The sequence below is a fragment of the Pempheris klunzingeri genome, chromosome 16 (assembly GCF_042242105.1).
Source record: "Pempheris klunzingeri isolate RE-2024b chromosome 16, fPemKlu1.hap1, whole genome shotgun sequence".
Taxonomy (NCBI): domain Eukaryota; kingdom Metazoa; phylum Chordata; class Actinopteri; order Acropomatiformes; family Pempheridae; genus Pempheris; species Pempheris klunzingeri.
Genome location: NC_092027.1, coordinates 186,532 through 210,465, shown reverse-complemented (window position 1 = coordinate 210,465; position 23,934 = coordinate 186,532). Strand labels below are relative to the sequence as shown.

The following is a 23,934-nucleotide window of genomic DNA, read 5'->3' as shown; positions in this document are numbered from 1 at the left end:
GGATCATCTGGTTTGATATTTAATTATGTTTAACTTGATAAAGTTCCAAATCAGTTCACTGAGTGGAAGTTTAAAGGTGGCTCATTGTTCCGATGATAAATATGTTCCTGTTAGTTTAAGTTCAATCACACATTTGAATCAGCTGATGAACATTTTATTTTGGAAACACAGAAGAAAACACGACTCTCTGCTTTATATTTTGAATCTCTTCCTTTTATTAGCTCATTTAACTCAGAAATACAGATTTGTGTGTGAAAAGAACTAATTTCTCCAGAAATTCAAAAAATAAAAACCCTCTATCAAACACTTCTGATTTGTAAACCATGTTTACCTGTTAACCACACTGTCATCCTGTTACACACTATTTCTGTCTTAGTAGAATACACACACACACACACAGATACTACAGTTACTACAGTATCCATGAATATAATAAATAATTCCCATACAGCTGTGAGTTTTAAATATTTTATTGAAATGAAGTTTTGGAGTCAGAATATATCAGCAGGTCTCATACATCTTATCTGACCTCAGAACCCGTCTATTTCCCACAATCCTCGTCTCCCCAACAGGGAAAGCTGTAGGTGGGTTCAACTGGTTTCAATTCAAACATCATCAAACAAATGTCGACATATCAATGATAGAGAGTTTTATGCTGAAGGACAGCTTCCTGTTTGTGGAGCAGCTGTGTGTGTGTGTGGATCATGGATCAGATCTTGTCGAATGTTTAGTGGCGAGAAACTGAATACAGCCGTCCGTGTCCACATCCTGGTGTCTAATGACTGGTAGGTAGTAAAAGTGTTGGAACTGGTCCAGTAGATCACCAGTAGATCACCTCAGCCAGCAGCCACCAAACGGGCTGCAATGGCTGCAACGTGATCCTTTGGGACAACTGCACCTGATCACAGTAGGTCCACTAAAAGAGCTTGTTTGATCCACTGACAGGCTCAGAGTGTTATTCTAAGTGTGTGACAGCATCATGGAAAGGATCCCTACAGAGAGAGACCTGGAAGATCCTTTTGGTTTAACCACAAACAGCACACACACCAGACTACATTCACTAAAACAGGGATTTTAGAGCTGCTGCTCCATCAGTCAGAGTGTTTGTGTTATTGTGTGAACTAACCCTTTAAAACACAAGGTTACACAATACTGGCTGAGGTGATCTACTGGACCAGTTCCAACACTTTTACTACCTACCGGTCATTCAGACACCAGGATGAGGACAGAGAGGATCCAGGGGGAGAAACCCTTTAAAGTAAGAACTTGTGTTATGGCTGTTAGACCAGATCCTGCCCCCCCGATAGACCAGGTGCAGGCGTCGGCCCTCCAGGTGACACTCGGAGCTGATGATGTTAAATGAAGAATGAATTTTATTGTTTTGGCCACCGGCCCCCCAGTGAGGAGCAGATGGGGTCCAGGTTCAGGAAGGAGACTCTGTGGTTCAGGTCTGACACTGAGGGACCCCGAACGGGACAGGTCCTCCAGGTCGCCTCCATGGTAACAGGACTCCCACCTCTCATTCATTATAAACTTCTCCAAAAATATTCAGATTCTCTTCGTCTGAGGTATTTTACAGCTGAAAACAAACTTAGACATGCAGAACACGGAGAACACCTGGGTCACATGATCCTGCCACACCTGGACCGTGACATCATCGACACGACCTCAGACCGGTCTCTGATGCAGGTAAAGACGTGACCCTGCTCTCTGGGAAGCTCTGAGGTTTTCTTAACAGCGAGCGTCAAACAAACTATTTCAGTGAAGCAGCGAAGAACCAAAAGCTAAAATTAAAGGAGAAGACGACGACACAGGTATATAAACTGGTTAATATGGATCAATAACGTCTGCATAATAAAAACCTGACCTTTGACCTACTGATTGATCTACAGCTGATCGACTGATTTCATCATCTATTGCTGCTGAGTCAGCTCAGACTGTCCTGTTGCTATGGTGAAGCCCCTCCCCCACGGCGACGTCAGAGGTCAGCGTCAGGGTGGGCGTGGCTCAGCAGGGCGTCGGCCGGGTCATCGACGGGCATCTCGGGGATGATGAAAGGCTCCAGCAGCGAGGGCAGATCGGCCCCGCCCTCCCCCGCGCTCCCCGGCTCAGACATGACGACAGGCGCGGCCATGTACTGCACCAGCTGCTTCCCTGCACCGATGGGAGAGCAGCGGAGAGTCACCATGACAACAGGTGGGCCGGACAGTGTGTGACCTCAGCGAGTGTACGTGTGTTACCTGTGTGTTTGGTGTTGCTGCTGTCATCGCTTCCTTTGGGGATTTCATCTGACAACAGCTGACAGGAAACAGTGACATCACAGTCAGCACAGGTGTGACATCATCGACATCATCATCAGGTTGGACAAACGCAAACCAGTTCCATTCATGTATACACACCTTTATATGCACATCTACCTGTATACACCTGTACACACACACACACACCTGTATATCTACTGTACGGTGCGTTTACACCTGTACATGTATACACCTAGTCTGCCTAAATCTACCTACATCTGCCTGTATCTAATCACACCTTTACAGGTGTATACTTCTATGGTCAACAAATGGCGGACTGGACCTTTAACAGCCGAATCAGCTGCTCTTATTGTGAAAATACTGAGAACATGAAGTGATTAACAAAATAAGAGTGTGGTTAAACTCACAGTATCCAAACTGTCGAGGTCGAAGTCTCCAGATGGACACGGAGAACTGAAAAACTGAACACGCAGAAAACACAAGAAGCCACATGTGACCTGTTAGCGTGTTCATGTAACCTGTTAGCGTGTGTTCACATAACCTGTTAGCGTGTATTCACGTAACCTGTTAGCGTGTTCACGTAACCTATTAGCGTGTTCACGTAACCTGTTAGCGTGTATTCACGTAACCTGTTAGCGTGTTCACGTAACCTGTTAACGTGTTCACGTAACCTGTTAGCGTGTTCACGTAACCTATTAACGTGTTCACGTAACCTGTTAGCGTGTGTTCACGTAACCTGTTAGCGTGTTTTCACGTAACCTGTTAGCGTGTTCACGTAACCTATTAGCGTGTTCACGTAACCTGTTAACGTGTTCACGTAACCTGTTAGCGTGTTCACGTAACCTATTAACGTGTTCACGTAACCTGTTAGCGTGTGTTCACGTAACCTGTTAGCGTGTTTTCACGTAACCTGTTAGCGTGTTTTCACGTAACCTGTCAGCGTGTTTTCACGTAACCTGTCAGCGTGTTTTCACGTAACCTGTCAGCGTGTTCACGTAACCTGTTAGTGTGTGTTCACGTAACCGGTTAGCGTGTTCACGTAACCGGTTAGCGTGTTCACGTAACCTGTCAGCGTGTTCACGTAACCTGTTAGTGTGTGTTCACGTAACCGGTTAGCGTGTTCACGTAACCGGTTAGCGTGTTCACGTAACCTGTTAGCGTGTGTTCACGTAACCTGTTAGCGTGTGTTCACGTAACCGGTTAGCGTGTGTTCACGTAACCGGTTAGCGTGTTCACGTAACCGGTTAGCGTGTGTTCACGTAACCGGTTAGCGTGTTCACGTAACCTGTTAGCGTGTGTTCACGTAACCGGTTAGCGTGTTCACGTAACCGGTTAGCGTGTTCACGTAACCTGTTAGCGTGTGTTCACGTAACCTGTTAGCGTGTGTTCACGTAACCGGTTAGCGTGTGTTCACGTAACCGGTTAGCGTGTTCACGTAACCGGTTAGCGTGTGTTCACGTAACCTGTTAGCGTGTTCACGTAACCGGTTAGCGTGTTCACGTAACCTGTTAGCGTGTGTTCACGTAACCTGTTAGCGTGTGTTCACGTAACCTATTAGCGTGTTCACGTAACCTGTTAGCGTGTTCACGTAACCTGTTAGCGTGTGTTCACGTAACCTGTTAGCGTGTTCACGTAACCTGTTAGTGTGTGTTCACGTAACCTGTTAGCGTGTTCACGTAACCTGTTAACGTGTTCACGTAACCGGTTAGCGTGTTCACGTAACCTGTTAGCGTGTTCACGTAACCTGTTAGTGTGTGTTCACGTAACCTGTTAGCGTGTTCACGTAACCGGTTAGCGTGTTCACGTAACCTGTTAGCGTGTTCACGTAACCTGTTAGCGTGTTCACGTAACCTGTTAGCGTGTGTTCCTATAACCTCTTAACATGTGTGACACATGTTCATAGAAGGCATGGTCAGACTGACCTCCATGAGCGGGGAGGTGTCGAAGGTGAACGTCTGCATGTTCAGGATGCTCTGCAGGTTTTCTAGACTGGTGTCAATACTGTCGACATGATAGGAGAGTTCAGACCTGGAACACAGAACACACGTGTTGTTTTTGTCATGTGAACTCCAGACGCCGGCCTGAGGTGCGGTCTTTCACCTGAGCTGATTTTCGGTGTCGGGGCACCTGAGTGGAGCATAAAAGATGGCGGACTAGGTCGGAGGCTGGACGAAGGTGTTGAGCCAGTCACGTGACAGAAACAACATTAGAGCGGCACACGTGTGAACGGGTCAGACACGACGCTCCGTCACATCGCCGGCCTGCTGCTCCTCTACATGTTTCTTGTTGTCATTAAATCAGCGTGTTACTTCCTGTCTGTGACCATCAGCTCGTGACGACGTCCTCAGACACCTCATGAACAGTTTCATGCTCAAACTGGACTCGTAAGCAGATGAAGCTGGGAGCTTCAAGAGTTAGGGTTAGGGTTGTAAATGTTTGTGAAAAGACCTGCAGTCATCTCAACGCCCCTGAACTACCAGGGACCAGGTGAGATTCCATCTGCGGGGGGGCACGTCTGGGGGAGAGTCTTAATCAAACACCAGACATTTTTTAGTCTATCACACAGAAAAACAGTTAAAGGCAGCAGCTCAAGGTGAAAACATGACGACGGGGGGGGCAACAGTCCAGGGCAGTTTGTCGGGAGGCATTGGGAGAAGGAAAGTTCCTGAGGACAGTTTTCAAAACGTGTGACACGTTTGTCAGGACAGTTGTTTACAGCTGCTGGGGGGTGTTTGGGACAGTTTGGAGGTTGTTAGTGGGTGCTGGAGAAGGTCTGGGACCCTTTGGAGGGTGTCAGTGGGTGCTGGAGAAGGTCTGGGACCCTTTGGAGGGTGTCAGTGGGTGCTGGAGAAGGTCTGGGACAGTTTGGAGGTGGTCAGTGAGTGCTGGGACAGTTGTTGGGCAGCTGTTGTGTCAGGTGTGTATGCAGCACTGTAGTTGGGGCACCTGTTGGCAGTGGGGGGCAGGTAAATCTACCTGCAGTCCAACTGACTGATGTAATGCAGGTGTAAAAGGCTTACCTGTCAATACATGCGATGGTCTGACATTTCTGCTGAGGTTTGGCAGGTGTGGGGGCGGAGTTTGGGGTGGGAACGGAGGAAGGTGATTGGCTGTCTGGGGCTGGTGGGAGGGAGCCAGTGGGGGCAGGGCTCACCACAACAACGGGACTGGCTACAAAGACCAGAAACAGAGAGTCAGGGGTGGAACTGACAGAACATATTTATGAATCATCAGTTGTGTTGAAGTGAAGTCACTCAGAGCCTCTAAGGACACCACCCACCCTGTCCACCACTGGTTGGGGGGCTCTGAGCAGTTACCTGTCGTAGGACTGGTGGTGGAGGTGGTCAGGGTCGGCTGCGTGTTCTCGTGTTCCTGAAGAATGGAGTTGATGAAGGTGGTGGGGGAGAGCGGCGTGTCCACAGATGTGACACCGCCCTCCAAAACAGGACACACCTCCACATCAGGACTGGACGGCTCCTCTTTGATGTTGACCGTTTGGCTCTCTCTGCAGGTGAAACACGCAGACGATTGGCGGTTAGAACCAGCTCATTGGCCAATCAGACAAGAATGCAGGCTGTAAGATCCTTTTTGTTTATCCACAAACAGCCATTATGTTTGTTTGTCATAACACACCAGACTCCATTCACAAAAACAGTGATTTAACCTCCCAGAACGCAGGAGCTGCTGTTCTGCTGCCGTTACTGTGACTTATTGACACCGCAGATAATTTCACAGCCTGATGCTCACGTTCTGCTGCCTCACTTTGAACTCTGGGTGACTGACTATAGAGGAAGTCGTTCTACTGGTTCTCACCCTGCATCCATCCAATCGCTGACCACCTCAGCTGTGGGCGTGGCTACCTCTGTGATGTCAGAGATGATTGGTCCAGATGTCACCGGGGAGTCGGCTGAGAACAGACTGGCAGCAGTCTGAAAACACACATTTACACAGTTACATCCTATCTCATGAGGCCACACCCCTCCAACTGCCTTCATCCAATCAGCTCTCTGATCTCAGTCATGTGACCTCTGACAGGTGCGCCAGTCACACATTACCTGCAGGTGCTCCAATGAGAACGGTCGGTTGTATTTGGGCATGGAGTGGGCGGAGCTAGAGTCGTTGAGCATCAGCGGGCTGCAGACACGGTGAACACATGACACACATGACACGGTGAACACATGACATGACACCAGTATAATCTGTAGTAATTTCAGTTGTACAATATGAAGTATATTGTGTAGTATTTGCTGTAAACTTGCATCTTCCTCTTGACTCCCATTATTCTGTTGGACTGGACGAGAGACACGAGGAACTGGATCAGCTGCAGTGAAAGAGAGAGATATTATCAGCCAAGAGGCTGTGCTAACATGCCGACACGCTAACAAGCTAACACAGACACTGTTAGCACAATGCAGTAGGTCACAGCACAGTGTGTAGATACATTGATCTATTAATGTATAATGTATGGGTGTACTGATGTATTGGCACATTGATTTGGGTTTATCAGTGTATGAATCAGTGTATTGATTTATCAGTGTGTTGGTTACCTTGTTGACGACCTTCTGCTGCTGGACATGCTTCTGTCTCAGACTGGCCACCTCTCTCCACAGAGCCTCATTCTCACTGAAACAGACAAACAGGGCCCAGTTCATTATGTGACTGCAGGGTCAGGACTGCTCCTGGTTCTGGTTTAGGATCAGGAGCTCTTACTGCCTCATGGCGATGATCCTGGAGTCGATGGTTTCCTGTTTTCCCTTCATCAGCTGGATGCCGTTCAGGATCTTGTTCACTTCGTCTGTTGACATCTTCACCTCCTCCTGACGTACCGACGACACCTGGACCAATCACAGCACAGAGAGACAGCCATTACCACACAAGGTCGGCAGGTGTTCCTGCGGGCCGGCAGGTGTTGTACATACGTTAGTGACTTTGCGTTTGATGTTCTCCAGCTGGTGTTCTTGGCCTTTGATGAAGAACGGATGTTGGAACTCGGTGTCGTCTCTCTCTGGTTTCACCAAACCGCCCTGCTCGATGTGAACCACCTTACGGAAGCCGTCTGAGCACACACACAGAACTCCATTTAGAAACACGTACAATTAAACAAAGGTGTTTCACTGAAGTGTTCCAGGTTAAAACAGGAACAGGGATACATGTTTACTGTGACATCAGCAGTGATGTCAGACAGGTGACCCCCTGCTGGGACGTGACCTGTGATCTGCTGACAGTAGCGCTGTTGGTACTCACACATGTTGAGCTGTCTGATGAAGCTGGCCATGTTGTTGTGTTTGAAGAACTTTGGCAGGACTTCTTTAGAGAAGCGACCCTGATCGAACACATGGAAGCTGGTTCCACTCTGACACACAGACACAAACACGAGCAGTCACTTCATCAATAGTCACTAAATCAATCACCAGCTATCCCGATAATCAATGAGCCTTTCTGCTCCTCGTTATCATATCGCACAGGGAGACGTTCTGTCTGTTAACCAACAATTGATCAGGAACAGAAACACCAGATGAAGCTGTGAGTGACTCTGATCTCTGAGTCCATGTGTGCAGGTCCAGGTTCAGAGGTGAATGCTGATCAGGTCTCCATGTTGGACTTCCTGAGTCTTCAACAGCTCAGTGTGTTTATGTATGCATGTATCTAGATATAGATATGGTGAGATGAGAGACACTTTATTTAACCCACACTGGGGAAATTCACTTGTTACAGCAACAGAGGAGACAAAAAGGAGCAGACACAAAGTGGACCCAGCCTGCTGACAGCACGGCTGCAGTACCAACACTACCTGATATCTTTTAGGTTTCTCATGAACATTCTGTGGCTTTTATCTTTTTTGAACCTTCAGGAACTGAAAACTTCATCTTCATGATTTTATCTTCTAACGTTTATGTGATGAAGAAACTTCCGAAATCAGAAATCCTGTGAGGCTGATCTTTAATGGAAGAACAGGTTTCTGTGTCGTTTAAAGCCTCCTGCCTGTCTGTCTGTCTGTCTGTCTGTCTGTCTGTCCCCTGTGAGGATTCGCTCAGCTGTTCATGCTGACTGACAGACACCAGCAGCTGATCACCAGCTCTGGCTAACTGGTTCTACTTTCTTATGTTTTAATTTCAGAACCTGTCTGAAGTCTGAGTCCTCCTCAGATATCAGCTGAGGGCCTCAGACGATAAACATGTTGAAGCTAACAGCTAACGGAGTGTAAAGGACTCTGCTTGATGACTGCGAGCACTTAGCTCTCTGCTAAGCTAAGCTAGGCTAGGCTAGGCTAACGTGTGTACCGGGCTCCAGCAGATGAGCGGGTCAGTGTCCGGGTCCTCCACCAGGGTCCACAGCTTGGTGAGGAAGGCCGGGACGTTGCCTCCGCTCAGCACCGCCCCTCCACCTCCGGTAAACTCCATTACTAGCACTCAAATCAAACACACCTAAACACTGCGGCTAATCTGAGCTAATGATGCTAACAGTCAGCCCGCTGCTAGCCCCTCCGCTGGTCAAAGATCTCCAAACACGGAGCCGGACTGCGGTCTGACCCTGATCACAGAGAGCTCGGTCCTGGTCCGGGACTCTGCCGGTCTCCAGCTGATTTATTCAACTTTATTCCTCTTAAACTCCGCAGCGGAAAATTCCAACAAATCCGATGAAACAAACAACTGCGTAACTAGCTGGCTGTCGCTAAACTATGACGAAACGTAAGACGTCATGCGAACGTGTGGTCGCACAGTGATGCTGTGGCCTGTTCCTGTAATACTTCCGCTTTTAGAGGATTTCAACCACTCTGTTTCTCCGACTTCCTTAACAAACAAGTTCATGTTTTACCATATTTATCTGTTTCTGCCTGAATTATTAATGAGCAGGTTATTGACAGGAGACTACTGACTTTTACTGTTGCGTCCTGCAGTTAAACAAACTGAGCTCTACGGAAACACAGGACAGTAAACCACCTACACAGGGGTCACGGAACAATTAGCAGACATTAGGGACACACATTTCAAACTGTGCTCATCCTTTTCTGTTCCTCAGTCCAGATAATGTCCTGCTAGTGTGTCTCTTTGTCTCCTCTGAATTAGAAATGAGTTAAAAATATCCCACACCTGATCAAAATAACCTCAGACACATGCATCGATAAATCAGACGAATGAATCTAAAGTATTTCTCATACTCATGTCTGGTGACATCACACATGTTTCAGTTCAACTGAACACCTGATGAAGGTGATGATGATGATGATGATGATGATGACGACGACGACGACGACGACGACGACGACGACGACTACCACCACAAGGTGGCGCCGGCAGGAAACCTTCTGGCTGTGACGTGTGACCTTTGACCCTTCCGGTGCCCACGTGCTGCGGGATGGAGGAGAGTAGCAGCGGAAACATGCGGAGCAGCGAACAGGGAGAGGAGATGAAGAAAGTCCAAGAGAAAAGTGTGAAGAAGAGGAGTAAGGAGGAAGAAGAGGAGCAGGAGCAGGTGAGGCTGACTGACTGACTGACTTAGAGGAGGACTGGGAGAAGCTAGCGGCTAGCTGTTAGCATGCTAACTGGGCAGCATTAGACGCTGCTGAGGACTCAGCAGAACATCAACAGAACAACAACAGAAACCCGGTAAATGTTGACGAACCGACCGCGCTGATGCTTAGAGAACTGAGCCGGATGGAAGAGCAGGACAGCCCGAGTCCAACTGCTCATCACACGGGGGGTGGGGGGGGGGGGTAAAGGCGAGAGAGAACCAGAGCAGCTTAAAACCATCAGATTCTGAATGGAGTTCTGTTCAGAGAAAATGAAGCCTTTTTAACCGGCTCAGAAAAACCTGCTGTGAAATTCTACACTTGACAATATGAGGTTGTGATGAGAAACACTGTGAAGAAACATGTTAGTCCTGTTCTGGGATCAGCAGTGTTTTAGCTGTAGACCTGAAGTAGCTAACACTGCTAACAGCTAGCTTGTCCTCGGTGTGCTGAGACGTAGACTCACACCGAACCGAACTCCATTCACTACCTTCCCTCCTTTATAACTAATGATCACTTTCTCCTTATCAGGCCATCTGCCTGTTCAGACGTGGACCAGCACAGTGTGGTAAACTTGCTGAGAAGCCATTTGTTAATGATTGCCTGAGTAACTAACAGACAGCTGTACAGTGAAGACAATACATGTAAAAAGAAACAGAACAGTTTTTAGTCATATTCTCAAGTTCTGGTGTAGCAGAATGACGTCAGTTTCTGGTAATAAACTTTATTCTGATTAACAGCTGACAATGTAGTCATCAAACAGCTAGCTAGCAGCTAGCTACAGCATCACCTGTTAGCATGTTACTGGGTGGAGCCAATAGATTTGACCAAGACAGACACTCGCACCAAACCCGAGTCAAAATCTGACGTTTTTAAAGTTAATTGCTTGTTCTCAAACATTAATAATCCTGTTCAGTGCTCATAAAGTTGCCTAAGCATTCACTAATCAATTAATGAGATTAGTTTCTTTTTATTTGTTATTGACAGTTGTCCTCTTCTGCAGGTGACACCAGATGACTTTTAATCAATGACATCAAAATAAATTATCTTAACGTTGATTTTATTTGTGGTTCCTCACCTCTAGTAAAATTCTTTATGTCTGATCAGGACATTTCTGCCAAAATCGGCAGGTTTTTGTGTTGAGTTTGGTGGGAGGTTTGAAACTGAGCGCCACTTACAAGTACCTGGGTGTTCACCTCAACAAGAAGCTGGACTGGACTGTTAATACTCAGGCACTCTTCAAGAAAGGCCAAAGCAGACTCCACCTGCTGCGTAGACTGAGGTCTTTCGGAGTGGCGGAGGGCCTCCTGAGGACTTTCTATGACTCCGTGGTGGCATCAGCCATCTTCTACGGTGTGGTCTGCTGGAGCAGCAGCATCACGGCAGCAGAGAGGAAGAGACTGAACAAACTGGTGGACAAAGCCAGTTCTGTCCTGGGCTGCAGCCTCGATCCTGTGGAGGTGGTGGGTGACAGGAGGATGGTAGCGAAGCTGTCATCAATCATGGACAATGTCTCCCACCCCCTACATGAGACTGTAAGAGCCCTGGAAAGCTCCATCAGTGACAGGCTTCGTCACCCACGATGCTCCAAAGAAAGGCATCGCAGGTCCTTCCTCCCTGCTGCCATCAGACTTTACAACCAAATCTGCTCCCAGTAGACCAAAGACCAAGAAAAAGGAACAAGTGCAATATTTCATATATATTTATATATTTATATTTTCCCCCATGTGCAATAGCCTTTCTATCACCTCATTCTTTCATTCTTTCACCATACGTTATTTTTTGTATATACTGTACATGTAAACATATATATATTTTATATTTTTTATTCCCTTTCTTTGTATGTGTGAACTGTATCTTGTATGTGTGAATCAGAACTGCTGCTGACTTGAAATTTCCCCATTGTGGGATAAATAAAGGAATATCTATCTATCTACTTTGTTTTCCTCAGATCTTCAGCTTCAGCAGCAAACCTGCTGAGGAGGAGGATGAAGATCTGTCTGACAGCGAGGACAGCGTCTACTCTGGACTGGAGGATTCTGGGAGTGACAGCGAGGATGACGAGGAGAATGATGAGCAGGAAGTGGAGGGATCAGATGATGATGATCTGAAGGCGGAGCCAGGGCAGAATCTGCAGGTAGAGTTTACGTGTGTGTGTGTGTGTGTGTGTGTGTGTGTGTGTGTGTGTGTGTGTGTGTGTGTGTCTGTGTGTGTCTGTGTGTGTCTGTGTGTGTCTGTGTGTGTCTGTGTGTGTGTCTGTGTGTGTGTCTGTGTGTGTGTCTGTGTGTGTGTGTGTGTGTCTCTCACAGCTGATTGGCTGGTTGTGACACACCAGTTGAGCAGTGTAGAACATGAGAAACCTGCTCTGTTCGCAATGTTCACCCCTAGAACATCATGTGTGTTCTGTCCCTGCAGGAGGAGGAGAAGAAAGGAGGAGAGACAGACAGACTAGACGAGTACGAATACGACTCCTCTGACGAGGAGGTGAGGTCCTTGTGTTCCCAGTGTTCCTCAGGGATGTCTGTCTGGTTCTGATGTTCTGTTGCCACCTATGCTGCTCTGGCAGGTTCTCAAATGTTCTCCAGGCACCAGTGATGTTCTGTCGGGGGGGGTCAAGTATTATCTGGTTCTCTGATGTTTTTCAGTAGTCCGTGTAATGTTCTGGCAGGGTCTATGATGTTCCTCAGGAGTCCCTATAATGTTCCATCAGGGTCTATGATGTTTTGTCAGGGTTCACTAATATTCTGTCTGGGTGTGTAATGTTCCTCAGACCTCTCACTAATGTTCTGATGGGCTCCTTGCCTTCCGGAGTCTGAACGTATTCGGGTATTAAGATGTGCTGGGATGACTGGCGTCATGTTCCCCTGTTCTTTGACGTGGTTCTGCAGGACATCAGGAACACAGTGGGGAACATTCCCATGGAGTGGTACAAAGACTTCCCCCACATTGGCTACGACCTGGACGGGAAGAAGATCTGCAAACCAATCAGGAACAAGGACGAGCTTGACGACTTCCTGGACAAAATGGAGAACCCGGACTATTGGTGAGCCCGCTAGCACAACGCTAGAGGGAATGCTAAAGATGCGTACCTGCAGTTCCCGGGTAACAGCGTCGTGTTTGTGTGCAGGAGAACGGTCCACGACAAGCAGACAGGAAGCGACATTGTGCTGTCAGACGAGCAGGTGGAGCTGGTGAACCGTCTGCAGAGAGGACAGTTTGGAGACGTCAACTTCAACGAGTATCAGGTATGCGCCGGTGTCCCTCCCCTCTGTGTACGTCTTCAAACATGTTCCTCATGGTGGAACCATTCGATGTGCACCTCAGATTTAGGGTCACTTTTCAGTAGTAGAACAGTAGAAAGTAACATCTGTCTTTTATTTTGAAAACCGTCAGAGAGACGCTGTGCAGGTTCACTGAGGAGATAATGGAACGTCATTTAATCATAATCTGCTCTGTCAGTGTTCTGGGACAGTAAAAGGTAACCATGGTAACCAGGGTAACAGGCTAGCTTGGCTACACCAATGGCTGGTGTGTCCATGAGCACGCTACCGCTGAGTGGTGCTGCCAAAATGTTCCAGGTGAACTTGAGCTCCAGAATCATTGTTCCACCTGCAGAGTAACGGGAGCAGGAGCGTCAGGTGCCGCCAGCGTACCGTTAGCATACCGTTAACCCACCTGTGTGTTTCCCCCCCAGCCTCAGGTGGAGTTCTTCAGCTCAGACCTGATGCTCCACCCGGTCACCAACAGGCCGGCAGACAAGCGCAGCTTCATCCCGTCTCTGCTGGAGAAGGAGAAGGTGTCCAAACTGGTCCACGCCATAAAGATGGGCTGGATCAAACCTCGGCGGCAGAACGACGACGGCGGGGGGCGCTACTACGACCTCTGGGCCAGCGAGGACTCCTCCATCCTGGCCAACCACAGGATGCACCTGCCTGCCCCCAAAATCCCCCTACCTGGTCACCATGAGTCCTACAACCCCCCCCCAGAGTACCTGTTCACTGACGAGGAGGTAGGTCACCTAGTGAGGAGCTCACCTGGTGAGGTCACTGATCACACACCTCCACTGAAAACTGTCTGTCCCCCCACCTGTCTGTCTGCAGCGGGCTCTGTGGGAGCAGCAGGACCCGTCGGACAGGAAGTGTCCGTTTGTCCCCAGGAAGTTCTCCAGCCTCCGTCAGGTTCCTGCGTTTCCTCGTTTTATCCACGAGAGGTTTGAGCGCTGCCTGGACCTCTACCTCTGTCCCCGCCAGAGGAAGATGAGGGTAACCACACACAGTCTGTCTGTCTGTCTGTCTGTCTGTCAGTCAGGTGGATACAGTCAAGAACTTGTCTGTCTGTCTGTAGGTCAACGTGAATCCAGACGATCTGATTCCCAAACTTCCCAAACCCAAAGACCTGCAGCCGTTTCCAACAACACAGTCTCTGGTACACACACACACACACTCACACACTCTCAATCAATCAATCAATCAATCAGTTGATCTTCTTATTCATACAGCACCAGTTCAGAACAAACATGATCTCAGACTGTTTCCTTAAAGAGCAGCTCAGACAGGAAGAAACTGATAATAGGAAAATGACTAATAATGAGCAGATACACACCTGTCTATCTGCCTGCACACCTGTCTGCCTGCCTGTCTGCCTGTCAGACAGGTGGATCCCTCCCTCACACCCTCTGCCTGTACTTACCTGTGTGTGTGTGTGTAGGTGTACCGGGGTCACAGTGGTCTGGTTCGGTCCATCAGTGTGTCTCCATCAGGACAGTGGCTCGCCTCAGGTAACAAACACTCACTGTGTGTGTGTACCGTGTGTGTACTGTGTGTGTACCGTGTGTGTACCGTGTGTTGTTGTGTGTGCAGGTAGTGATGATGGCTCGGTGCGGTTCTGGGAGGTGCGTTCGTCTCGCTGTATGAAGACGGTCGAGGTGGGCGGAGCTGTGAAGAGCATCGCCTGGAACCCGAACCCGTCTGTCTGTCTGCTCGCCGTCGCCCTGTAAGAGGAACATGCTAACAGCAGAGAGGAACATGCTAACAGCAGAGAGGAACATGCTAACAGCAGAGAGGAACATGCTGACAGCAGGGAGGAACATGCTAACAGCAGGGAGGAACATGTCAGACAGCAGGGAGGAACATGCTGACAGCAGGGAGGAACATGCTAACAGCAGGGAGGAACATGTCAGACAGCAGGGAGGAACATGCTGACAGCAGGGAGGAACATGCTAACAGCAGGGAGGAACATGCTAACAGCAGGGAGGAACATGTCAGACAGCAGGGAGGAACATGTCAGACAGCAGAGAGGAACATGCTGACAGCAGGGAGGAACATGCTAACAGCAGGGAGGAACATGCTAACAGCAGGGAGGAACATGTCAGACAGCAGAGAGGAACATGTCAGACAGCAGAGAGGAACATGTCAGACAGCAGGGAGGAACATGTTGACAGCAGGGAGGAACATGTCAGACAGCAGGGAGGAACATGCTAACAGCAGGGAGGAACATGCTAACAGCAGGGAGGAACATGCTGACAGCAGAGAGGAACATGTCAGACAGCAGAGAGGAACATGTCAGACAGCAGGGAGGAACATGTTGACAGCAGGGAGGAACATGCTAACAGCAGGGAGGAACATGCTGACAGCAGAGAGGAACATGTCAGACAGCAGAGAGGAACATGCTAACAGCAGGGAGGAACATGCTAACAGCAGGGAGGAACATGCTGACAGCAGAGAGGAACATGTCAGACAGCAGGGAGGAACATGCTAACAGCAGGGAGGAACATGCTAACAGCAGAGAGGAACATGTCAGACAGCAGGGAGGAACATGTTGACAGCAGAGAGGAACATGCTGACAGCAGGGAGGAACATGCTAACAGCAGAGAGGAACATGTCAGACAGCAGGGAGGAACATGCTGACAGCAGAGAGGAACATGTCAGACAGCAGGGAGGAACATGCTGACAGCAGAGAGGAACATGTCAGACAGCAGGGAGGAACATGTTGACAGCAGAGAGGAACATGCTGACAGCAGGGAGGAACATGCTAACAGCAGGGAGGAACATGCTAACAGCAGGGAGGAACATGCTAACAGCAGGGAGGAACATGTCAGACAGCAGGGAGGAACATGCTGACAGCAGGGAGGAACATGTCAGACAGCAGAGAGGAACATGTCAGACAGCAGGGAGGAACATGTCAGACAGCAGAGAGGAACATGTCAGACAGCAGGGAGGAACATGTTGACAGCAGGGAGGAACATGTCAGACAGCAGGGAGGAACATGTCAGACAGCAGGGAGGAACATGTCAGACAGCAGGGAGGAACATGTCAGACAGCAGGGAGGAACATGTCAGACAGCAGGGAGGAACATGCTAACAGCAGGGAGGAACATGCTAACAGCAGGGAGGAACATGCTGACAGCAGGGAGGAACATGCTGACAGCAGAGAGGAACATGTCAGACAGCAGGGAGGAACATGTTGACAGCAGGGAGGAACATGTCAGACAGCAGGGAGGAACATGTCAGACAGCAGGGAGGAACATGTTGACAGCAGGGAGGAACATGCTAACAGCAGAGAGGAACATGCTAACAGCAGAGAGGAACATGCTAACAGCAGAGAGGAACATGCTAACAGCAGAGAGGAACATGCTAACAGCAGAGAGGAACATGCTAACAGCAGGGAGGAACATGTCAGACAGCAGGGAGGAACATGCTAACAGCAGGGAGGAACATGCTAACAGCAGGGAGGAACATGTCAGACAGCAGGGAGGAACATGCTAACAGCAGGGAGGAACATGCTAACAGCAGGGAGGAACATGTCAGACAGCAGGGAGGAACATGTCAGACAGCAGGGTCTGTAGACTGGGGGGTGGGGTGCGGGGCGGGGGGGGTGGTCTGTTGGCTGGAGGGGGGTCTCTTTTGCAATCCCGAAGTGGTGAGGGGGGGGCCTCCTGTAGGTTGAGTACTGGGGTTTGGACATCCTCGGGGGGGGGGGGGTCATCAGCGCTCCTCTTGGGCACTAAAGGGCTCCTTATGTAATAACCCAATCGCTCCATTTCAGGGGCTCTCGGGTGCTCATCCTGTCTCCGGCTCTGGCAGACAGACAGGTGCTCTCGTCGTCAGAGAAACTTCTGTCGGGTCAGCAGGAGGCGGAGTCTCCAGAAGGGGCGGGGTCTGTCACCTGGAGCGAAGGCGAGGGGGAGGAGCTAAACCAGGGGATCCGCCTAAAGATACAACACCCCAAAGTGAGAGAACACCTGTTTGGTTACCGATACCTGATGCGTACTGAGCTGAACTAACTAACTGGTACCGCCCTCCGCAGGACGTCCACCAGGTGGTGTGGCACGCTAAAGGAGACTACCTGGCGTCCGTGATGCCGGATCACTCGAGCCACCTGCAGGTGTTCATCCATCAGGTGAGCCGGAGGCGGAGCCAGAACCCCTTCAGGAAGAACAAAGGCCTGGTCCAGTGCGTATCCTTCCACCCCGTCAGGCCCTACTTCTTTGTGGCGACGCAGCGCTCCGTCCGGATCTACAACCTGGTCAAACAGGAAATGACCAAAAAACTACAGGCCAACTCCAAGTGGATCTCCAGCATGGCCGTCCACCCCGGGGGTACCCTCAGAACCGCCACAGAACCTTCATAGAACCACCACAGTACCACCACAGAACCATCATAGAACCACCACATAGCCAACATAGAACCACCACAGTACCACCACAGAACCATCATAGAACCACCACAGTACCACCTCAGAACCATCATAGAACCACAGAACCACCACAGAATCATCACAAACAGAGCTAGACTCTTCACAGACTTTTATGATTGGATAATAATCAAATGATGTCATTGCTGAGGGGTGGAGCTTGTGTCTTACCTGTCTGTCTGTCTTCAGGTGACCATGTGATCTGTGGGAGTTACGACTGCAGGCTGAGCTGGTTTGACCTCGATCTGTCAACCAAACCGTACAAGATGTTAAGGTACACACCTGTCTGTCAAACACTCACCTGTCCGTCAATCATTTGATCGATGTGTTTGATTATTGATCCATTATTGTTTACAGGGTTTTGTTGTTTCTGTATTGATGTTTTTGATCTTATCAATTTTATTGATGATGCTAATTGTTGACTAATTGTGTTGATCTTGTTGATTGTGTTGATATTGATCACTTCCTGTCTGCAGACACCATAAGAAAGCGGTGAGGGGCGTGGCCTATCACAGACTGTACCCGCTGTTTGCCTCGGCGTCCGACGACGGATCGGTCATCGTCTGCCACGGGACCGTTTACAGGTAACACACACACACGCTGACACACACACACACACAATTTAGGTAGTACTACATAGAGTTCTACACTTTGACCTCTTGTCCTGCCCCCCCCCCCAGTGATCTCCTGCAGAACCCGCTCATTGTCCCGGTGAAGGTTCTCCGAGGTCATGTGATCACTCATGACCTCGGCGTTCTGGACGTGACCTTTCACCCGACACAGCCCTGGATCTTCTCCTCTGGAGCCGACGCCACCATCCGCCTCTTCACCTAGCAACCAGCCCGGCAACCAGCCCGGGAACCAGCCCGGGAACCTGCACGTGGCTGGAGGTGGTCCCATCAACGCACCTGTGGTATCCTAGCAACCCGCTCAGCAAGGCACTCAGCCAACCTGGTGTGGAAGGTTGCTAGGATACGACAGGTGGCCGTTTCCCACCTCAGTGGCGATTTCATGTCTGACCTTTGACCTCGTAACATTTTTCTGTCTTAGTTTTTAATTAAAGTGAAACTTTTCCACCTGTTTGTTAGTTTTTGTGTGTGTGTGTGTGTGTGTGTGTGTGTGTGTGTGTGTGTGTGTGTGTGTGTGTGTGTGTGTGTGTGTGTGTGTGTGTGTGTGTCCTGTGTCCTGTGTCCTGTGTCCTGTGTGCTGTGCGCTGTGTGTCCTGTGTGTGCGCTGTGTCCTGTGTGTGTGTGTGTGTGCGTGTGCGTGTGCGCGCTGTGTCCTGTGTGTGTGCGCTGTGTCCTGTGTGTGTGCGCTGTGTGTCCTGTGTGTGTGCGCGCTGTGTGCGCTGTGTGTGTCCTGTGTGTGTGTGCGTGTGTGTGTGCGCTGTGTGTGTCCTGTGTGTGTGTGCGTGTGTGTGTGCGCTGTGTGTGCGCGCTGTGTGTCCTGTGTGTGCGCGCTGTGTGCGCTGTGTGTGTCCTGTGTGTGTGTGCGTGTGTGTGTGTGCGCTGTGTGTGTCCTGTGTGTGTCCTGTGTGTGTGTGCGTGTGTGTGTGTGCGCTGTGTGTGCGCGCTGTGTCCTGTGTGTGTCCTGTGTGTGTCCTGTGTGTGCGCTGTGTGTGTGTGTCCTGTGTGTGTGCTGTGTGTGTGTGTGTGTGTGTGTGTGTGCGCGCGCTGTGTGTCCTGTGTGTGCGCTGTGTGTCCTGTGTGTGCGCGCTGTGTGTGTGTGTGTGTGTGTGTGCGCTGTGTGTGCGCGCTGTGTCCTGTGTGTGTGTGTGTGTGTGTGTGCATGCGCTGTGTGTGTGTGTGTGATTTACGCACGAAGCACAGCAGCTCAACTTGGATTACTAAGATCTCCACACAGGATCTATCAGGATCTAACTCCTCCAGATAAACCCTGAGCTTCTAAAACACAGACGTGTTCTGAAGCTGAGCGTTTCTTTCGGCTTCTGCTACAGTTTGTGGTTCCGCTGCTCAAACGTTCCACAGTGTTTGCTGCAGTGACCGTGCACACGGGAACGTTGAGAGTTCCTGAAAGTAGCCTCTGATCTCTGACGCTGAATCGTTCTAGAAACCAGGAAGAAGTCGTGTAGAAAGCTCCGGCTGCTCAGGGAGGAAACAATAGATCCCGGTGGATCATTTATCCCAACGTCATTCTGTATTATTCTATCCAGCCGACCTCAGCAGCCACACGGTGGCGCTACAACCGACAGTCCGAAGAGACGCAATGCATTCTGGGGCGGGTTTTTATTTATTACAATCTCTCGTTGGGAACATGTACTTGCTTTCTTCCTGACGGCACACAGGCAGCGTCATCATGAAGAGCTCTACAAGGCTCTTCTTTATCTCACTGACTGTTTGACTCGTGAGCTCACGGCACGTTTACAAAAAGTTACATCCGGGAATTTCTCTCCTCCACAAAACCACAAACTGAAACAGACTCTGACGTCACAGAACTCGCTTTTAAAGGTAAAACACAATTTAACGACGTCAGATGATTCCAGCAGGTCACGTGGACACAGGTGTGCTAAACAAGCTGCAGGATCTATAAACTGTGACGTCATCACCTCATGGCGTACCTGAACACCCAGCGCGCGTTAAAATGAAGTTAAAGGGAAAAAAACACCCAGTAAACAAATACTAGTTCCTGTTTTCGTCTTCAAAGTAAAAGTTTGCCAGCTCTTCAGCGTGACGTTGTGCTCTTATGTTGAAAGCAGACGTTAAATATCCGGTTTGGTCCGTATCATTTCCGCACTGCGAACGCAGATCCTGAAGAGACGAATCTTCACGGCAACGAAAACAAAAGAGCATAGTCCAGGCTTTTAATTTGAAAGGTTTGCTGCTGTCCTGGATGTGACGTGTCTTCCGGCAGCGCGTTCCTCAGTGTGACACCAAAATGGCGCCGGAAGAGCGGATCACTCCGAGCAGGGAGGACTGTGTGTACTCCAGCTGCTACTGGTGAGTCCATGCAGCACTACAGCAGGGACTGTGTGGTTCTGCTGATGTGGAACCAGTTGAACACAAGTTGTAAGTTACTGGTTCTGTTTTCTGTTCTTGTTCTACAGTGAAGAAAATGTTTGGAAACTCTGTGAGTTTGTCAGAACAGAGAGAACCGCACCGCTGGAAGAACTGTTTGTGGTTTTCATCTCCAATGACAACAGAATGGTGAGAGCACACAGGAGAACATCTCTGCTATGTTCTACAGACTGTCTGACAGGTTCTAAAAAGCATCCATCAGGTTCCATATAACACCAGTCAGGTTCTATAAACCATCTCTTGGGCTCTATAAGGCGTTCTGAAGGAGGCAGTACAGAACACCTGGCATGTTCCTGAAGAACACTGTGGCTCAGCAGCTGATCTTCTGTTGGTTCTCCATCAGGTTCCGCTGTGGAAGCAGAGGTCCGGACGAGGAGACGAGGCGGTGATCTGGGTCAGTGATGTCACAGACAGACTGCTGCACCCTCAGTGTACAGACAGACAGACAGACAGACAGACAGACAGACAGACAGACAGACAGACAGACAGACAGACAGACAGACAGACAGACAGACAGACAGACAGACAGACAGACAGACTTAGACTTAGACTTAGACTTAGACTTAGACTTTTCTTTATTTGATCCCCCATAGGGGGAAATTCTCATGTTCCAGCAGCAACAATAGAACAGGGAGAGTGAAAGGAAGCAATAGTAAAAGAAAAAATAGCAAAATAAATATAAATATAAATATAAATATAAATATATGGCTGTGATGAAATAAATCTTTACACTATGGGATATTTACACTTTGGTTCAGAAATGTACAGGTATGGACAGGACTGAAGGAATGAAGGAATGAAGGAATGAAGGAATGAAGGAATGAAGGAATGAAGGAAAGACATGGATGGAAAAACAGTGTGTTAACATCAGCCAGTGATGCTGGTGTTATAGAGTCTGATGGCTGATGGGAGAAATGACCTGCGGTAGCGTTCCTTCTTGCAGGGTGGGGGCCTCAGCCTGCTGCTGAAGGAGCTGCTGAGGGCCCCCACAGTCTCATGCAGGGGGTGAGAGGGGTCGTCCATGATGGACTTGAGTTTTGTTAGTGTCCTCCTCTCACCCACCTCCTCTATGGAGTCCAGGGAGCAGTCCAGGACAGAAGCGGCCCTCCTGACCAGTCTGTTCAGTCTCTTTCTGTCCCTCTCCGTGAAGATGGTTTAGCTCACACCAGTCGACGAAGTTGGAGACGACCTCCCGGTGCTCCTGTTCGTCCCCCTCTGACACACACCCTACGATGGCTGTGTCATCGGAGAACTTCTGGAGGTGACGGCTCCCAGAGTTGTAGCTGAAGTCCGAGGTGTACAGGGTGAAGAGGAAGGGGGAGAGTACTGTCCCCTGTGGGGTCCCTGTGCTGCAGACCACCATGTCAGACACACAGTCCTGGAGCCTCACGTACTGCGGTCTGTTGGTGAGGTAGACAGAGACAGGCAGGCAGACAGACAGACAGACAGAGACAGGCAGGCAGACAGACAGACAGACAGAGACAGGCAGGCAGACAGACAGACAGACAGAGACAGGCAGACAGACAGACAGACCTCATTTTTATTGTGTATTTGACTGTTTTGTACTAAACTCTATTTTTGTTCCTCACTGCTGCTGTAACGTTCTAAATGTTCCCACCGTGGGACTAATAAAGGAATCTTCTACCTTATGATGTCATAGTGATGTCATTGCGTGTTCCAGGACTACCACGTGGTCCTGCTGCAGGTCGGCCGTCAGTCCAACACTCTGGTTTATGATCTGGACTCCGAGCTGCCATTTCCCTGCAGCCTGCAGCTGTACGCCGCCCAGGCCCTCCGCTCAGACCGCCACGTCAAAGCCCCGTACCACAGGTAACACACACCTGTACGGGTAACACACACACCTGTACGGGTAACACACACACACCTGTACAGGGTTACACACACACCTGTACGGGTAACACACACCTGTACGGGTAACACACACCTGTACGGGTAACACACACACACCTGTACGGGTAACACACACACCTGTACGGGTAACACATACCTGAACAACAGGAAGTAAAACCTTAAACTCTGGGCATTTCTCAATCTGAGCTGAGCAGAGGTGGTGACTTCTGAGTCCAGACTGGAGGACGAACTACCAAGTGCGCAAGTCTGAACTTGGCGTACTTGGTATCGAGAGGAAGTGACATCACCATGACGTGTACCTGTCTCTGCTCTAACAGGAAGTTGCGTGTGGTCCCTGCTGACAGCTTCCTGTTGAACTTTGCGTCGGATCGTTCTCACATGAAGAACCCGGATGGGTCGTGGAAGATGCCCCCCCCACTCTACCCCCCCATACACACAGCAGGTCACATGATACTCCGCGTTACATGATGTCAGCATGTCCAGCGATGTGATCAGATGACCTGGTGATGACATCACTGTGATGTGTTTCCTCTGTAGAGTGTCAGATGAACCTGGATGACTTCATCAGTATGAGCCCTGCCGTCGGCTGGGGGGCCATTTACAGTCTGGACCACTTCCTGCAGAGATACACAGGACGCTCTTCATCATCGACCACATCATCACAGTCATCATCATCATCACAATCAGCAGCAGCAGCAGCAGCAGCTTCATCGTAGGTCTTCAGTTTGTCGTCAGACTGCAGAGACTCACCTGTGCTGAGCTCACCTGCTCACGTGCTGCAGGTCAGACACCTCACCTCTGTCTTACTTCCTGTCATGATGTCACAGCAGGCTCTGGCTCGCTGTCTCGATGTGATGATGTCACTGTGACCGCAGGCTCCCGCTCGCTGTCTCGATGTGATGATGTCACTGTGACCGCAGGCTCCCGCTCGCTGTCTCGATGTGATGATGTCACTGTGACAGCAGGCTCCCGCTCGCTGTCTCGATGTGATGATGTCACTGTGACAGCAGGCTCCCGCTCGCTGTCTCGATGTGATGATGTCACTGTGACCGCAGGCTCCCGCTCGCTGTCTCGATGTGATGATGTCACTGTGACAGCAGGCTCCCGCTCGCTGTCTCGATGTGATGATGTCACTGTGACCGCAGGCTCCCGCTCGCTGTCTCGGTGTGATGATGTCACGTGTGGACTAAATGACATGAAATAAATTCGATGAAGCATTGCGGTGTGTCATGATTTCACCTTTCTGATGTCACAGTGAGACTTTGTTCTGCACATGCTCAGACGTGTCATCATCATCGTCATCGTCACCTTCCTGGTTTTTCAGTGGGCTGATTTAGAGATGAAGTCAGAAGAAAAGTAAAACACGGAGAGCACATTAGTGTGTGTGTGTTCCTAAATAAACCAGTCAGTCAACACTGAAACCATGATGGATCAGCAGCATCAGTCTGCCACTCACGTCCTGCCTGCTCTCCTTCAGGTTCTCCAACGATTTTCAGTTATTTTACATCTCATTAGTTAGAACCTGAAATCCTCTCCAGGACTAGGTAGAACTCCTCAGAACCTGA

At 49.6% G+C, this 23,934-nt stretch overlaps 3 protein-coding genes across 5 annotated transcripts; 2 read left to right on the top strand and 1 right to left on the bottom strand.

The window, feature by feature from the left end:
• Positions 1-454: 454 nt before the first annotated feature.
• On the bottom strand, positions 455-8,941 carry hsf1 (heat shock transcription factor 1). Its single transcript, XM_070845912.1, has 14 exons — positions 8,543-8,941; positions 7,506-7,614; positions 7,181-7,317; positions 6,972-7,096; positions 6,809-6,884; positions 6,521-6,582; positions 6,317-6,395; positions 6,075-6,190; positions 5,579-5,766; positions 5,282-5,432; positions 4,184-4,289; positions 2,669-2,722; positions 2,241-2,298; positions 455-2,154 (listed from the first exon to the last, which is right to left on the bottom strand). The coding sequence occupies exons 1-14, from the start codon at positions 8,660-8,662 to the stop codon at positions 1,979-1,981; spliced, it is 1,557 nt and encodes a 518-aa protein (XP_070702013.1). The 5' UTR covers positions 8,663-8,941; the 3' UTR covers positions 455-1,978.
• Positions 8,942-9,610: 669 nt separating this feature from the next.
• Positions 9,611-18,542, top strand: bop1 (BOP1 ribosomal biogenesis factor). 3 transcript variants are annotated; one of them, XM_070845876.1, is made up of 15 exons: positions 9,611-9,734; positions 11,723-11,908; positions 12,196-12,255; positions 12,660-12,814; positions 12,899-13,016; positions 13,466-13,780; positions 13,872-14,033; positions 14,116-14,196; positions 14,479-14,548; positions 14,631-14,763; positions 16,815-16,998; positions 17,076-17,367; positions 17,652-17,736; positions 17,939-18,046; positions 18,143-18,542. In XM_070845876.1, exons 1-15 carry the CDS (start codon positions 9,618-9,620, stop codon positions 18,294-18,296), a joined length of 2,220 nt encoding a protein of 739 aa, XP_070701977.1. In that variant the 5' UTR covers positions 9,611-9,617; the 3' UTR covers positions 18,297-18,542. The 3 variants fall into 3 exon arrangements, with proteins under 3 accessions (XP_070701977.1, XP_070701976.1, XP_070701975.1); XM_070845875.1 differs by having other exon boundaries at positions 12,193-12,255; XM_070845874.1 differs by having other exon boundaries at positions 12,187-12,255.
• A 1,642-nt stretch (positions 18,543-20,184) lies between these two features.
• Positions 20,185-23,588, top strand: ntaq1 (N-terminal glutamine amidase 1). The gene is made up of 7 exons (XM_070845902.1): positions 20,185-20,419; positions 20,527-20,626; positions 20,841-20,891; positions 22,179-22,327; positions 22,687-22,811; positions 22,907-23,081; positions 23,197-23,588. Exons 1-7 carry the CDS (start codon positions 20,358-20,360, stop codon positions 23,222-23,224), a joined length of 690 nt encoding a protein of 229 aa, XP_070702003.1. The 5' UTR covers positions 20,185-20,357; the 3' UTR covers positions 23,225-23,588.
• Positions 23,589-23,934: the final 346 nt, after the last annotated feature.

What these genes read in the sequence shown, in the direction of transcription:
- hsf1 (XM_070845912.1), bottom strand. Translation starts at nt 8,662, where the DNA reads ATGGAGTTTACCGGAGGTGGAGGGGCGGTGCTGAGCGGAGGCAACGTC. An exon ending in TCAAACGCAAAGTCACTAAC is followed by an intron (nt 7,097 to 7,180) that starts GTATGTACAACA and finishes TGATTGGTCCAG; the next exon opens with GTGTCGTCGGTACGTCAGGA. An exon ending in ACACCTCCCCGCTCATGGAG is followed by an intron (nt 2,723 to 4,183) that starts GTCAGTCTGACC and finishes CTGCGTGTTCAG; the next exon opens with TTTTTCAGTTCTCCGTGTCC.
- ntaq1 (XM_070845902.1), top strand. Translation starts at nt 20,358, where the DNA reads ATGGCGCCGGAAGAGCGGATCACTCCGAGCAGGGAGGACTGTGTGTAC. An exon ending in TCTCCAATGACAACAGAATG is followed by an intron (nt 20,627 to 20,840) that starts GTGAGAGCACAC and finishes GTTCTCCATCAG; the next exon opens with GTTCCGCTGTGGAAGCAGAG. An exon ending in GAGACGAGGCGGTGATCTGG is followed by an intron (nt 20,892 to 22,178) that starts GTCAGTGATGTC and finishes TGCGTGTTCCAG; the next exon opens with GACTACCACGTGGTCCTGCT.
- bop1 (XM_070845874.1), top strand. Translation starts at nt 9,618, where the DNA reads ATGGAGGAGAGTAGCAGCGGAAACATGCGGAGCAGCGAACAGGGAGAG. An exon ending in ATGGAGAACCCGGACTATTG is followed by an intron (nt 12,815 to 12,898) that starts GTGAGCCCGCTA and finishes GTTTGTGTGCAG; the next exon opens with GAGAACGGTCCACGACAAGC. An exon ending in TGCCACGGGACCGTTTACAG is followed by an intron (nt 18,047 to 18,142) that starts GTAACACACACA and finishes CCCCCCCCCCAG; the next exon opens with TGATCTCCTGCAGAACCCGC.